The sequence below is a fragment of the Lampetra planeri genome, chromosome 7, assembly GCF_965212315.1.
Source record: "Lampetra planeri chromosome 7, kcLamPlan1.2.h2, whole genome shotgun sequence".
NCBI lineage: Eukaryota > Metazoa > Chordata > Hyperoartia > Petromyzontiformes > Petromyzontidae > Lampetra > Lampetra planeri.
This window is the reverse complement of record NC_136113.1, coordinates 15,951,754-15,968,725: the sequence shown is the minus strand read 5'-3', so window position 1 is coordinate 15,968,725 and position 16,972 is coordinate 15,951,754. Positions and strand designations below refer to the sequence as shown.

Sequence of the window (16,972 nt, the reverse complement as noted above, 5' to 3'; positions counted from 1 at the left end):
GACTAACTCTGTACCACAAAAAACAAACATGGCTAAACCCGGGTGGAAGAGAACGAAATACCATCGATAGTGTCTCTCTACAGCCGCCGCGAGCGGATGCCCTTCCGCCAGCAGTTGGCGTGAGCGAGACACTTGCAGGGCTGCGCCTTCACCTCCCCACCCCCCCACCCCCTCCGAGCGAGCGTACAGCACGCATTGTGGTCCACGTTGTACACGAGCAGAGTCATTGTCGTGCGCGCGCCGTCACGACGTTACGCGCGTGAACAACGCGCGGCTGTGTCTGCGCGAGGGCGCCGCTGCGGGTCCCTTTTGTCCCGGGGCAGCTGGGGGTGTCAACCCGCGACCGGTCGGGGCTTTTGACAAAACGGCAACGCACGAGCGCTGCTGCTACGTGCCCCCCCCCCCCAGCTTGCATTTTTGCACGTCCACGTTTCATTAGCATATCGTGATCAGCTACCACCCCCCCCCCTCGCGCCGGCTACTGTATGGAAAACAAAATACAGACCCGATCCAGGCTTTTAAATATTTATTATAGATTAGTTTTTTTAGATAAATACTGTGAGCGCATTTTGCCTCCATTCATTTTGGGTAGCTGTCGTTGTGGAGTTTTATTTTTTTGGGGGGGGACATTGAGAAATGGTTTTGAATGTTATTTTTAAGCACAAAACTTTACTTTCCGGCCCCCATACTGTCATCTTAACATTCGCAATGAGTTAGGGTTAGATGCCCTCTAATAGGCCCTTCAGTGGCATATGTGCCCGTGGACCATCCCACAAAGCACTTCTCAAGCCACTTGACATTATGAAAAGTGTTTTTAAAATACTTCAGTTGAAGCCCAGTATTCTTAAGTGTCTCAGGAATTTTGTTGTTTTTTTTCCCTTGTTTAGTTTTCTTTAGGTTTTGTGTAGTGCCTCCTATTTGTGTAAATTCTGGTTAAATTTGGATTTATTGGAGTGGCAGAATTGGTCACATTTGAGTTATTTTCTGTTAATTCCCTCGCCGATGTTGTTCATTGCTAAACAACACACCTTTGTGTATATTTTTTCTCTCTCTCTCTCTCTCCCATATGTATCAGCTTCCAGGTTGTGGTCACAGAGGCTTTGTGCCTCTTGAGGAAATGATATTAATCACTTCGTAAATGCTGGCTGGTTAATGGACACGAGGGAGAGAGAGAGAGACACACACACAGCGTTCGGCAAGGGAAGGAAGGAAGGATGTTGATTGAAAAGTCTGTTTGGGGGCGTTGCGGTAGATTTTGAGGGAGAGGCGTTTGTTTGGGTTTGCGTTCGGGCCGGGGGAAGCACGGATGAGTACTCTTAGTTCTTTCGGTAAAGTCACGTAGGTAAAAAATGAAATAAAAATTAATACAAAATTAAATAATAAAATCACGTGATTTTATTACTTGATTTTTTTTAAATTTTAATTTCATTTTTGAATTAAAATAAAAAAATAAAAGCACGTGATTTTATTATTTACTTTTTTTTAATTAATTTTAATTTCATTTTTTACCTACGTGACTTTACCGAAAGAACTAAGAGTATGAATCCTTGCAGTCACGAAAGCTTCAAATCTAGAATTAAGCACGGATGAGGGTTTTTTTTTTAGGGGGAGATGAAGAGGGATGGAGATGGGGTGGAGGGATGCCGGGTGGGTGGGTGGGGGTGGAGGGATGCCGGGTGGGTGGGTGGTGGTGGAGGGATGCCGGGTGGGTGGGTGGGGGTGGAGGGATGCCGGGTGGGTGGGTGGGGGTGGAGGGATGCCGGGTGGGTGGGTGGGGGTGGAGGGATGCGGAGAGGAGTGGAGAGTAGTCAGCCTTGTGGGTGGAGCCAGCCCTGAGTCACGCTGCTGCATTCTTTCATGGCTTTTGTTCTGCGCCGGTTTAATTTCGTCGTCGGCTACAGCAGCCGAGCGAGGTGACGAGGAGGAGGAAGGGAGGAGGCGGGGTGGGTCCACAGCTCTCGCTCTCTCCGCTGTCCGTGTCTGTTCGATCGCACGGAGAGCCGCCGCGTCGTCTTGATGCCAAGGTATCGTCGCTGTTTGTCACTTGTCGTGAAGACGGCCAAAACAAAACAAAAAGCCATCGAGCGGCGCAGGAGAGGAGAGATTTGAACGGGGACACGCGCAAAAAAGCGGGAAACGCGGAATCGACACGCGTGGCCGCCGGGGACCTCGCGGGGAGCTTGGCGGGGCTTGTTTTGAAACTCAGCTGCCGGGGAAGGAGGGACGAGAGGGGTGGGGTTGGTGGGTGGCAACAAGAAGGGGAGGGGGAGGCAGCAGCAGCAGCCAACTGCTGCTGCTGCGGTCGCCGTCAACGGCAGCAAAGAGCCACAGGACAAACCCGAAAAGTGTGTTTGAAGGAATCTGTCATATTTATGTTGGGTAAGTTGACGTCGCCTTGAAGCGAGTGGAGCATTAGCGCCGAGACTATTCTTGGACTTTGCGTGCTAAGCGAGGTTGTGTGCGTCTCTTCTCGAACGCTTTTGGTCGAACTTGTGCCATGCAGCAGAGCAAGACCGCAGAACGCGACATTCTCATTTAAAGACAAAAGTAATGTAAGTTACAGCAATGCATCGTTTTGAGGCCAGTAATCGTTTAACCGTGCTTTGTTTAAATCTGGTTGAACATTTGTTGTCGCTCGACGTCGACTGCTGCGTCTTTCTCATGAGAACGTCTACTACGTACTGGTTGTTCATGGTGGGGGGGGGGGGCAACTCTGTTGGCTACTTAATTTCACAATTATTTGTATGCGCAGTGTGTTCAGCTGCAACTTGTGTGAACTCCACGTGCTCGTCACGGTTAGTAGACTTGCACAGCAGCAGCATTCAAAACGCGGATTTGTTTTTTGATGTAAAGTTTTACCTTTAAGTGTATTGTTTGTGACGCGTGATGTGTATCGGTTTATAGCGCCATTCATTAGGGGGCAGTACGCTGTGTAGCTGATTAAAGCCCCGCCGCTGGGATCTTTCGGGATGATGAGACGGCTTCTGGATAGCCAGGGTTCAGATCCCTGACCTCCAGAGCCAGGGTCAACGTGCAGCATAGACCAGCAGGTTGATGATACCCACAGCAGCTTGTAACTTACGGGTGTGCGCCGTCTCTTATAAAGTAATCCTCATTTGATAATTGGTTTTTTACCCTTCTATCTGGCAACAAAACTGACACATTTTTACAAGGAGTCATGCTTGCATAGACCGCAATACCTGCAGTCATAAATACAAACAAAAGACATAACTCTGATAATGTGCACTGTCCTTGAAGTTGATTGGTCCACACCCGAGACAGCTTTCCTTAGAGCCTAGTCTCATATGGGTTGGACCAGATGACGCCAAAAGGCGCACAACTCAAAGACAATGCACCATCAGAGTATGAGAGCTCGGGGCAAGCATCTACACTATGGGAACCTCATTTTGTTGCCAGATAGAAGGGTAAAAAACCAATTATCATATTTTTACTGGCAAATGAGGTTCCCATAGTGTAATCCTCATTTATTCACTTAAGGTAACTTTTCGTCATGGCCGTACATACTCGTGCAGGGGGAGTCGTGGTATAAACAAATGGCAAATTATAATTTTTTTGTAAACAATGTCATTATCGTTTGTGTCTGTCCACTGCTGGACAAAGGCCATCATCCTATGTGCCGTGTCGGTCATGGGGTCGTCTTAACCATACTTCACCACGCTGCTTGGAAAAGAAATTATGGACATTAAGAACACGTTTCCACGAGAGGGCTGTAAAATCACAGTTTAATCGGTGGTAACATCTCGGCGTCTCTGTCTGCTCTAAGCGAGTGTGAATACGCACTCGACGCTTGTGATTAGGGTTAAAGAGGTGGCCGTGATATCTGACGGTCGGTGCTTTCCATAGAATGTGTTCTCTATCACTTGACATTCTTCGGAGTACCGTGCACATTGGTGTCACGTGTTTAGTAGGGTAATATTGTACAAGAAATTACTTAACGAGTCACTGATAAGATCAAACATTGCTACCCGCATTATTTTGGGCTCAAGGAATGTATTGGTCATCCACCTGCAATGTGTGAGTCAAGACCGGATCTTGGCCCATGGTGAACTTTATGGGGAGGAGGGGTGGGAGGCACGATTTAGGGTTTCCGCAGTCGGATTTCATAAAGAATTGACAAAGGTCACAACGCATATTGCTGCTCGGAGCCATACATGATGACTACGTAGGTGTCTCGAACAACTACGTCAAATCATACTCTTAGGTTTTTTTTCGGTAAAGTCACATAGGTAAAAAATTTAAATTAATAAAAGTAAAATAAAACAAATTAAAAATTCACGACGTTTCGGAAGCAACACAAGCCTCCGTCTTCAGGTGGAACCGTCACAGCCACGACAGCTGTATCAAGTAAATGAGAGATCACAAAAAATACTACCCCGTATATATAATGGTTGAATTTTTAATTTGTTTTATTTTACTTTTATTAATTTAAATGTTTTACCTACGTGACTTTACCGAAAAAAACCCTAAGAGTATGAATCCTTGCAGTCACGAAAGCTTCAAATCTAGAATTACGTCAAATCACGCTCAATCTTTTTAAAGATAGAGACGAGGAGACCCATCTGGAACTCTTAACTGTGGTCGGGTCGCTTCTGAAGAATAAGTTAATAGCTCAATGGACTTTGCCTGGTAGGATGCCGATGAGCTGCAAAGCTCTTTTTCACAGGTGTCCAGTAGGGGCACGGGCTAAGAAGGTTACAACAACAAAAACACTATAGGTGTGCAAAGTACAATAAAGGTAAAAAATCACCCAAACACATACAGACACCAACTAGACCATCCTACCAGGCAAAGCCCACTGAGGTATTAACTTATTCTTCAGAAGCACTCTGGCCACAAATGATAGCTCAACAAAGTGACCCATCATTTGGACCTTTATAGCAGCAAAATAATCTAAAATAATCTTAACGCAGGCGCGTGATACGCACATCTCCGTGATATCGTCAAACAACAGCGTTGCGTTGCAGGCCGTTTAACGAATGTGTTTCTAATGACTCAAAGTGTACTTGTGATGTAAGAGTTTTCCTGGAGTGGTAAAGGGGACGTGCTTTGACCTGTGCCCCGCCAAAACAAAAAAAAAGTCTTTCCTCGCACGTGTGACGCATACTGCTGCTGTCGAGGGGCGAACCTTTTTCAAACGTGTTAAATACGGATTGGGGTTTGTTTTTAACGCATTGTTGCGTGGTCAGAGTCATCTGCGTTTACTCTCTGATCTAAGTACTGACCCAATAAGAAAAAAAAATGAAGAAAAGTTATTTTATTTTACGTTGACTGTGCTCACAGTGATGAGTACATGTTTTCATGTTATCCGACTTTTACAATGTGAACATATGGTTGATTTGTTTCCCAAACGTGTATTGTGTGCATATACGTAATGTAAAATGCAAATGTATTTTAGACATTTAAAAAATATATTTACACGAGCATAGTTATGGATTAATGCTTCGATGACGTATTACATCGCTGCGCTTGTATTGCGATCGTAGCCTTCTCACGGCCCACCTGTTATGTATTTTCGTGTTAGTATCTTAAACACAACTAATACCATCATCTAGGCAACCAACACCTAATTCGAGTCCTAGACATCGCACCTCTTAGCTTTGACATTCTTCCATGAAGACAACTGTTGGAACCGTCGCATCAGAACATCAACAGGCCTCTTGCGCATATCTGGAATATTAAAGAGAAAAGCAACAGCAGGGCGACTGTGTCCACGCAATCAGTATTATGGGCCAACGGAGGAGGTACGTTGAGCACCTCCGATTAGCGAAATAATTTCAATGGACATACATAGCACAACTGCACAAACTCTCCTGTAAAGCCCTCTGGTCTTGGCTAGCAGACCCATGACGCTGTCATCTAGCCACTGAACGTGACGCTGTCATCTAGCTGCTGAACGTAGTGCTGCCATCATGCGCAAGGGTAAAATATTCGCTGGAGAATGGCAATGTGCCCGGGGTATGCGCGAATTGTGTGGACGGACGTTGGACCTGAGAGCGACAGGATGGGGGGGGAGAGGTGGATCAGGGTGGCCCAGTGGGAACCCAGCCGGGCCGTGCTTATCATCTGCTGAGATTCGCGTGGTGACGCCATGCGTTCATAGATGAGGTAGCGGGGGGGGGGGAGCAAAACCCCCATTGTGTGCGCAATCTGTCAAGCGTTGTTTAAGCCCGATAACTCTGTTTTCTAGGCGCTTCGACATAGGACTTCCCACTTAGCCATTCCCCAGTGACAGCGGATGATTAATGCGTGCGACATGTGGCGTGTAAGGTTAAACACGACGTCTCCCGCCCACTATTTATGTTGTTTTTTTTTGTTTCTTTCTGAGGCCACACAACCGCAACAACAACAACGACGACAACAACAAGACAACAACGAGATGGTTGTTGTGCACATTTCGCCTCGTGCACAATTCAGAGAAAATTGTTTTTTTGTTGTTGATTTTATTTAATAAGCGCCGATCTCGTATTGAGCTGTGACCTCGAGAACACTGCTGCTCATGCGTCACGACAGCCCACCACGGTCAATATTTGCGGTGAAGTTTTTTTTTCCTCTTCCCCCCCAATGGCTCTCTTCCAGCGAGATCACCGCAGCCCCCCTTGACGTCATCGTTATCTCTCATGATTGTCTGTGTGCTGATGGTGCTGCAGTGAGTTCTAGGCGGATAGAGCTCACTTAGTGACTCAGGTGTGGTGCCCTGACACAAACTCCCTGCCTGGTGTATGGCTTTGTAAGCGTGCCACCTTTGTGGAAGTGTGTGCGTGGAGTGCGCAGCGCTGTGGACCCGGCGACCCGGGTTCGTCGATTCCCGCTCACGGCCCAACACCGGTGACGATTATCTGAACGGGTCCTGGGCCTCCCCCTAGGTCGACTCGGCCTCAAATGAGTACCTGTTGTAGTGTGTAAACATCGCCACCCTCTCGTGTGCCGTGCCGACCTTCATGGGTGCTATCAGCACTTGTCCCAACAGTTTGTTAAGGCTATAGGGAGGGTCTTTGTCTTTGTGTGTGTGTTTGTGTGAACGAGTATGCATGATCACGTGCTTGTTTACCCGTGGTGTGATTGAGGGCGGGCATTCCTGTTTCCTCGCGGGCACCACGCCCTCGTCATGTGCAGAGTGATGGACAGGAATTTGTTTCTATAATTGATTGTGGAATTTTCAAAGGTCTGTGAAATGTTAGACCAGCAAAGTGTCTTCCTGCCATTGTATTAAATCCATTACGCAAACTGGTGTTCACACCGGAGTGGAATGCTATGCATTCTAGGGTGTGAAATGTTTAACATTGCAAGCTAATTCTTACCATTTCTCCTCCAAGTTATTGACAGTGTAACGCACCACGGTGATTACGTATCACACGTTTGGGAACTTGCAGCATGCAAAGTAGCTTTAACTTTTATCGTTTATAATGAACATCCCAGTGCGCTGCTGGATGAAAACCTCTGCTTTCTGTATTGGCCATGTGGGTTATGTGGGTTATGTGGGTTATGTGACCATACTTCACGCTGGTCAGTGTGGGTTGTTGAAGGGTTAACCTCGGACAGATGCAGATACCACTTGCCATTGATGTTAGCCATGGCCTGGAATCGAACCGAGGTCACCGGATTCATAGCACAGTGCACGAACGGCTTGCACAACCGACCCCACCTTGTGCATTTGCAATGGCTGCAATATTACAGACACACGGGGCGATCAGGTGTCACGTGTTGGAATTGGACCGTCGTGAACATTTACATGGCTCCTCATCTCAAAGTAAAAACATAGACATCCAGAAGGTCCCCTTGAGTGCAGCTGCATGCTTTTAAAATAAAGGGGCACTCTGGCAATCTTGTGCCACGAGTGCTTTGTATGACACAAACTTAAAAGGGGACGCGTTGAGCCCCACGAGGACGGAGAGAAGGGCCTCGAGCTCGGTCAGGAGCCCCCCTCGCGTGCAGCGATGGAGAAGAGTTTATTTGGGAGAAAGCGCACACGCAGGAGAAGGAAGGGTGGGTTTTGAGTCCCCAATCAGGGCAAGGGGACGTTGGGGTGAGGCGAAAGACTACATTAGGCGAACCAACACAAAAATAAGTCTGATACAACGGCGATTGACCCATCACGGTGGTACAAGCAAGCAAACGTATTCCTAAAATCGCACACATTCTTAGAACAACAAAACTCTTCGAACTGATTATTAAAATAATATTAATTCCACCAAAACCCAGGCTGTTATGCAACGCCAGTGTGTTACACAATCTACGTGACGTGTCCTGACATTAATGAAGCGTATAGGGATATTCAGGGAGGATAGTCCACTGGTTTGATTCGATTTCCCAGCGCGCGGAGGCTTTTGTCCACCAGCAGCTCGCGTGCGGTGGAGTAAAGTGTGGGTCCTCCCACCTCTTCCCAGACATTTGGTTAGTGTGAAATGAGTCGGACAAAGTATCCTCTCGAAGCGCCGTCTAGAGCTCGCTCTCTCTCTGGTGGAGGCCCTTCCACCGTATGTGGCGTGAGCTGGAAATTGCAGGTCTGCACCTTTTCACACATTTACCTTTCACGCGGCATTTGTTACGACCTTTTAACGGGCGTCGATGTGAAAAAATAAAAAACCAGCAAAATAATAGCGTGAGGTGTTGGAAGTGCAGTTCGCCGAGCCAGAGGTGTGGCAAAGAGCTGCAGACAGTGGATTCCTTTCAGGCAGCTGGCTGTGTTTTCAGGTCACTGTTGTGATAGCTCTTGTGCTGTGCATATTCTAAATGCCTTACCCCACAAAAGTCTTCGCACAAAATGCACACTTATGAGACCGCACTGTATGTTCAGGGATCGCTTTGGTGGCGCAAGCGCGTAGAAGACAGCGGAGGCACGCGAGAGTGCAGGGATTTGGTGAACTTGATTGTGACACATCGAATGGGATTTCAAAGGGATTGCAGCAGTTTGCAAACAGTGCTTGTAAAAGGAGGAAACGTTTATCCATGACTATTTTGTTTTACAGTTGCTGTCACTTAGCTCTGTTGGTACACAAGCAGAAACTTGTCAAATTCATTAACGCTACTTGATAAGAGAAATATAAAGAGTACACTGACATTTCAGGTCGAGGCTCGTTTTCAGAGCAGCTAGAGGGACCGAAGTACCGACTGGTCGTCTGAGATTGTGAAAACTGGAAATGGTTACAATTGAATTGTTTTGAAACGACATGTGAAAGTTTGTTTTCTTTAGCAGATGCTGTTTTTTGAGTAAGCCCTTTAAAAGTCAAATCTATAAAGTATACACAAACTCGTATGCATTAAAAGTTAAACGATCAAACTTCCCATGGTGTGAAACTGCATTCTGGGAAGCATCCTACAACGATTGCCAAGGGGGATTGCATTTGTGCAGTTGCACATTTAGACAGCCACTGCATCATAAAACAATTGAAACGCAATTCATATCAAGAATCTTTTTTTTTAATAAACATTCACATACTTCACCCACACGGGGAGGGGGGGGGGCGCAGAAAAAAAAACTCGTTCACAATTTAATTTCTGCAGAGGAGCGTTCCATCCATTTCAGCGAAACAACATTCCACGGATGGGTCATTGTGGAGTTGGGATGGATGTTCTTTCCACACAGATAGATGGATGCAACCTGCACCTCGGTCGGCTGACCTGCCCGTGACCTTTACTGAGAAGTAATAAGACAAGGGGGTGGGTGGGCACCACAATGTTGTCTCAGATATCCTCCTCTTCGTGTCTCGGTTATTTCACTCTCCTGCTCTGACCATTATTGGACATATGTACCAAAGCATTTTTTTTTTCACATAGCCATCCACTGGTGCTGAATGGGCCTACTTGCTTGGTCGCTTGCTGGTTGAAACGTTGACCGTGATGCTAGCCCCTTACCAACTCTAACTTTATCATAGCGATTCTGTTCGTCTAATTGCAAGTGAAAATTTATTTTAAATGCAGATAAACCGAGTTGTAAATTTCTTGGTAAAGTGCCTTGCATACAAATTTACACCAATACATCCATTACATGTACAAATTGTTTGGGGATAATGCATTGGCAGTGGTGAATAAGCACACATAAGTACAAATAATCTCTTATAAGCACAACTATCCGATGATATATATAAGTACAGTATTTACTTTGAAGGCAGTGTTAGTTTTTTAAATAATTTACATGTACAGCCCTTTTGTGAATCCACTGTTGAATTATGGCCTCCCCTCGCCGTTATTGTCCTGGGGGTTATTTAAGCACACATCATCCATAAAACAGGTTTTTTTTGGGTTATATCGCATAAATATATAAATGTGTCGTTAAACCTGCGACCACCCGACACAGCCAATTAGTAGATTTTGTCATGTAAACAAAACATACTAATTACGCGACAAACCTTATTAATTGTCTGTGTCGGATGGTGGCGGGTTTAACGACACATTTAGATATTTACACGATCTAACCCAAAAAAAAAACTGTATTATGGATGATCTTGGTCGTGAAAGCCTACGTGTTAAACATACACCACCATGCTGGTCAGTGTGGGTTGGTGGAGATGGTGTGAATAGATGCCAGAGCACAATGACAGGACAACAACTGACTTGGCTGCACTGCCCTCTGCAGCAGTCTCTAACACCTATTTTATGCATGGTGGTGGCCCATCCAAGCACTCTCCAGGCTCAACCCCTGCTTAACCTCCGAGATCTGACAACATTGGGTGCACTCTTGAGTGATTTTGGTTATTGGCCCTGCCAGTAGTATGCAATCACTCCATAACAACGGGGGAACGTGCCGCACGGAAGTTTGATATGAGACGCATTGTGAAGAATGCAGGTCTAGGCTCTGTGAACACGCGGTTTTCCGAAGTTTCAGTCGCGAGGGGTGCCCGCCCGTGACCCGTGACAGTGCCTGGTTTCCACATATGCCAGTCGCCAGACACGTGCATTGTGTAACCAATGCATTTATCATTTGAATGGTGAAGATTGGTGAATGTGGAAAAGGGGGGTTGGGGGGCGTGCCATGGGAGGCATGGGGAATTGTTTTTGGAAGCTCTGATGGCAGCTGTTGTCTCTTCAAAACAGCAAGGATAATGGGGCCTACTTGATCGTGTCCATTAAATTGTATTTCACCGGAGCTACAAAGTTTTACCAGGTATATCATGTTCTGTCTGGACGGCTACCAAAAGTGAACAATTGATATGTTTTGTGCATTTGTTTTTCCGTTTATCAAAATTGAGTTTCAAATCATCATCATCATCAGCCGTTGTTCTCATTTACTGGTGAATTCATACCTCCCCACGCCATCGCCTTTCCTCTAGCTCATGATGCCACGATCCACTCTGCTCATGCACCGTCAACTTATCTCGTTAATCCATCTCGACGATTGCCATCCTCTTGGGTGTATTCGACCCGTTAACTGACATTTTCATCACCAGGCTTGTCCTGATTCGTGCCCCGCACTATGAACCGGGCAACATTATTTCTTACTCCTCCTTGAGTCGGACATCAGTGACGAGTAGTTTCTCTGAACTGGCCCTCTGTCCCTGTTTCACCAACCTTCTCTGACCAGTGTGGCGAAGTATGGTTAAGCAATCCCCTGACTGATGTCGCATGGGTAGGCCTTCATCTTAATCAAGTTAACAGCTGTAAATCAAATCGTAAAATACGAAAATGAAAGCAACATTATTGTCCGGTTACTAACGTTTCCTTTGATAAAGAGATATTCTACTCACGAAAAGCTCTCACGTGGCGTTAAATGAAATATGTAGAGTTGTAAAAAACACATCAAAGGATCTTGCTGGAGTGTATTATAAGCGTTTGACCTACATCTTTCGCTGATTGTGTAATTTTCTCATTATTCTGCTTCTGGGATGCTCTGAAAGCACGAGTTGGCAATTTTCCGTCAAGGGCGATGCATGCATTAAGCAGCAATTAGATCAGATGTCGCCATGTCAGTGCTTTTTTTTAAATGCCTCTGGAGATTGCTTTGTGTCTACAGATGCTCAACATGGAGCTTCGTATGACAGCTCTAACAATTCACTCTGGTGGGGAAAAAATTAGAGACGTGGGCACCATAAAATTGCCTTTGTATATATATATTTAACTTCATGAAAGGCATTTTCTGAGTTCGATACATATTGTTTTCTTTTTGACGTGTGGAGCTTTTACTTTTGTATCTACGATTTTTTTTTATTTCCCAGGAATTAAGAGTCTCACATTGGCATTATTATCTAAAGCAGCATCAGGAAGTGGTGGTTCTCATTATAATGAACAGAAAACAAGGGAGTAGTGGCACAGTGGTTATTGCACTCCGCTATCAACTGAGCAATTTGAAATGTATTCCTGGCCGTGGCTAATGTCAGTGATGAGTTATATCTGAACCTGGTTCTGGATTCCTCACTTCGCCAACTTGCAGCAAGGTATGGTCAAACAACCCCTGTCACTGACGCCATGGGGAGGCGTTCATCCAGCAGGTCATTTACAGAGGGCTAAAATATATTTATTGTTATGCATTTCCCACAAGTCTAGGATGTTCTACGGAGTGGTTCCGTTGAGCTGAGCTTACGCATATTTTTTCTCACATTTTTAGAGCGTGACCTCTACTGGTCTTAACTGGTCTTTGGCAAGAGAGGTGCTGTCACCGTTTCAAATTTCTTTCATAACTTGGGCAAATAATTAGAGGGAGCAGTTGAAACCGCTTGTACTGTCATCTCCCCCGCACAATCGCCATGGCTGCCCAACAAATACAACAACTCACAGAAAATGAGCGCAATTCCCAGTCCGTCATAATTATGTCCGCGTAGTTTTCTTGCTTGTTCTAGCAGTGCGACCTCTTTGCGAAGATGACTTAATTGGGGCTTGCTGAGCCTCACGGAATCGTAAAATGTTCCGGTTGGTTATAAAGAGTTCCCCCGCGACTTGACGTTTGACCGTGCCGAGCGTGCATCCGCCGGACGCTGCCCCGCAGGATGTGCGCGAGGAGGGCGGCCGTGAAGACGGCTGCAGAGTGAACCGAGCAAGGGGCACTATGAGCCGGCGGGGAGCGGGGGCTCCCGCCTCGGGCGCGGGGGGGGGCAAGCATGCGTCCGAGCAGTGCTACGTGTGCGTGGTGCTCCCAAACGACGAGTACCTCACCCTATCCAGCACCGTGAGTACCTCACCCTCGTCACGTCCCCCTGGGTATCTCGCCCTCAAACACCACTGTCAGTAACCCCACCTTCGTCACCATCATGAGTACCTCACCCTCAACACCAAGGTGAGTATCCTCGTCACCACCATCACCACCACTGTTTATACCGCACCACATTCCCCCTGAGGAACTCACCCTCACACCGCCTCCCCCCTCCCCCCCCGAGTACTTCACCCTCAATACCACCGAGAGTACCACACGTTCACCACTATCATGAGCACCTTGCCCACTCCACCCTCCGCCAGAGTACCTCACCACCGCCACGGGTGCCTCCGCCTCTCCGCCAGCGTGTATGTATGTGTGTGAGGCACGATGGCCATTTGCTCCAGTCAACATCGCACAATTGTTGTTGACCCACAGCTGAAGACAACAGGACATGAGATATTTGTGGAGGTGTGCGACACCCTGCACGTGAAGGAGCCGCAGCTCTTTGGTCTCAGTGTCGTCGCAAGTACGGCAGCTCCCATGCACACTCACGCACGCACACTCACACGCACACTCGCACGCACACTCGCACGCACACTCACACTCGCACGCACACTCACTCGCACGCGCACGCACACTCGCACGCACACTCGCACGCACACTCGCACGCACACTCGCACGCACACTCGCACGCACACTCACACGCACACTCACACGCACACTGGCACGCATGCTTTCGGCTCGCGTGTGGTCACGTAGCTAGTTCGGACACCTCGACTAATGAGAATCCAGATGAGTCGTGGGTTGTGTTTGCGTGTGCACACACTGCGCGCGTGCATGCGTGTGTGTATGTGTGTCGACTCAGCCTCAAAGGAGTACCTGGTGCAATGCGTAAACATCAATACCGAGGAGACAAAGGTGGCTGGGCATGGTGTTGGCCACGCTACTGCCTCGTGCACCATTGCTGGCCTTAATAGGGACCCGCGAACAGCACTTGTCCCAACAGTCTGTTCAGGCTTTAGCAGGATCTTTATATTTTATGGACATTCGAGAGAGTCAGGAACCGAGTCATAGGCCAATTATGATATGTTCAGCAATTCACATCAAATGTATTTTGCCTTTTAATAGGATTTTTAAAAATAGGTCTTCCATAAAATATATCGTAAATATATATAACCCACACTGTCAAGCGAGGTGAAGTATGGTTAAACAACCCCCGTGGCCAGCGGTGTGAGGAGGCCTTCCTCCAGCGTTGGATTGTCAGTGGCGTGTAAATTATTATCGTATTTTTAAAAATAGAATTAAAAGTATAAATTTATTGCGCGTAATCAAATGTAAAAGGGACGCAGATACGTGTGCTCTATGATAGCGGCTTAGATAAAAAAACAAACCTAATCCCATGTGTGACCGTTGCTCCTCATGTTGAACCTCTTACTCGCTTGTCGAACGATTTGCTGCAAAGTTTTGCACACTTCACTTTGATTTCGTAATTATCGAACAACCTGCCCCCATCACACAGCCTTCCTCTCCCTTGAGGGCACTGTCAAAGGATTTAATTTTTGAAGACCCCAGCTCGGTGCTCAAGCAGTGCTCACCCTCATTACGCCCGGAATTCCGCCCTTAATTAAAATCTAGGTGGTGGTGGGGGGGCGAGAACAGAAAAAATATTATTCCGCGATATTATCAGCCAGTGGGGGTTCCATGGCTCTGGGACCTGGCGTGAAATCATCTCCTTTCATTCCTCTTTCAAGTCAGCCTCACACTGAGCCTGGCCGTGTGGGAGGATGGCTTTTTCACATCTTAATAACTGTATTTGTGCACAAAAGCTTGCCGTCTGAAATGTAATTATGCTTGGGGAGCGTTTGCCAAGATGTGAAGAATATATAATGGTCTTGTTATTTTTTTTGGCGCTTAAATCGCTACTTGGGGCATGTCTGTTCATGGCGGGATATTGCCGTGCAAATATAGGTAAACTTACAGAATTTGTTTACAAATAAAAAAAAATGTCATGCATCGCAGTCGATCAGTAGGTCGCCTGTGGTGTGGTGAAGTATGGATACTTATAACTGCAAAAATGTACGACCAGCGTGGAAGATTAGGCCATCTACCCTCGAGAGGTACTTCCTAGAGCTCCCTCTAATGAAGGTCCTTCTGGCAGCAGTGGCGTGAGTAAGCAATTGCAGGGCTGCACCTTTACCTTTTATAAGATTGCTAACGGTGCGAATATTTTACTTGTCCTCTATTTCCCGCGCTGTCATACCAACACTGCACCTTTTTCTCTCATGAACAGACAACGAACACATATTTATGGATCTCGAACAAAAGTTGACAAAATACTGCCCGAAGGAATGGAAGAAGGAAAGCAGCCGCGTATGTATGACAGATCATGTAACATTGTGTAAAAAGACACTCAAAGCAGTATAAAAGCCAGATTCAAATCGGCACGTGCTAGCTTGTGACGAATCCACAGCGCAGCCACTTGGCCCGTTCGTTTATGCATTCCGTGCACAAAATGCAACTCTTAAATAAATTCCCATGCCATGCCATTGGCTGTTGGTGTGTGCGTGATTTTTCATGTGTCCGTCTGCCAGTCCTTATCAATGGGCAACCCCTAGGCCAGACATCGCCGACACTAAGTGCCGTATGAGTCTGGAAATTTCAGTCACTGACGCAGTCTCACTTTTGAAAGTGTCAGTCCCAGTCTGAGAGGGGACAATGAAACATTCGAATGTACTATTACATCGAAGTATGTGTGCGGTTTTTGTTGATATTGTTTGGTGGTTTTTGTGTGTATTTTTTTTAGGGTGCTGATTTTGGACCCCCTCTGACTCTCTTTTTTAAAGTACAATTCTACGTCGAAAATGGGAAGCTCATCAGGTATATTATGATAATTGGATGGCTTTAATTATTTATCTTTGTCACATAGTAATGCATTATATAGTGGTAACAAATATCATGTCACCACCACTGCAGTCATCGTCATTGTTAGTTTTACCATTGTAATCATTTAATTTCATAATGTGCCTTCCCCTTGCAATGAATGCTTCCTAAGTAAATGTCTATGCATGACACTTTACACAGTATTATTAATTTTTAGTGACGAAAACTATATTTTTAATCGTCGGTGGACATGTCTTGCTGCGGTTCACATCCAGGGCGCAAGCACGCAGCTTCCGTTGGCTGTTTCTTCAGCCCATGTCCATTGCCTTATCTTTTCCCTGTTCTCCAAGTGACAAGACGACTCGCCACTACTACTACCTGCAAATGAGGAAGCAGGTGCTGTCGTCACGGTGCCCGCAGAATGAAGAGGCCTACTTTCTGCTGGCTGCCTACGCCCTCCAGGCCGACGTGGGAAACTACCGTAAGAGCAAGCACGTCAGCGGCTACTTCCAGCCCAAGAATTACTTCCCGGAATGGGTACGTCGTCCCCGTGCGGTCTGAATTCCAGCGCAGTTTGGAATCGGTTCCAAAAAAACATAATTAATTCCTGCCCACACTTCCGATTAGCAAGGTTGGCTACGTACGGTGCAAAAGAAGTTCAACATACTATCTCATCTCCGCTGATCTTCTAGGAAAATTATACAACACAGTGCAGTTTGGATGTACAGTAAAACCTTGGATTGCGAGCATAATTCGTTCCGGAAACGTGTTTGTAATCCAAAGTACTCGTATATCAGTTGTGATCACGTGACGCTCGGCAGACAAAGCGTGTACACGTACTACTCGTATTGCAAGGCCTCGCTCGTTCATCAAATTAATATTTATTTAAAAAATTTAGCTCGTCTTGCAAAACACTCGCAGACCAAGTCACTCGCAATCCAAGGTTTTACTGTATAACTTCTAAATAGAGTTGCTACACCTCAAGACACTGTACAAAGAGCGAGTTTT

General features: G+C 46.4%; 1 protein-coding gene across 4 annotated transcripts in view; it reads left to right on the top strand.

Annotated features, from left to right (window-relative positions):
* Positions 1–1,895: 1,895 nt before the first annotated feature.
* LOC144720074 (FERM domain-containing protein 6-like) overlaps positions 1,896–16,972 on the top strand; it is a 31,471-nt gene continuing 16,394 nt past the window's right edge. Inside the window, exons 1-6 of one of the 4 annotated variants that reach the window (XM_078596544.1) lie at positions 1,896–2,024; positions 12,938–13,117; positions 13,520–13,610; positions 15,375–15,454; positions 15,888–15,961; positions 16,315–16,501. In XM_078596544.1, the coding sequence (XP_078452670.1) occupies positions 12,998–13,117; positions 13,520–13,610; positions 15,375–15,454; positions 15,888–15,961; positions 16,315–16,501 (552 nt within the window). In that variant the 5' untranslated portion in view covers positions 1,896–2,024; positions 12,938–12,997. Of the gene's footprint in view, positions 2,025–2,278; positions 2,553–3,475; positions 13,118–13,519; positions 13,611–15,374; positions 15,455–15,887; positions 15,962–16,314; positions 16,502–16,972 lie in introns of those variants that run through there. The other 3 variants (XM_078596542.1, XM_078596540.1, XM_078596543.1) reach the window with 3 other exon arrangements.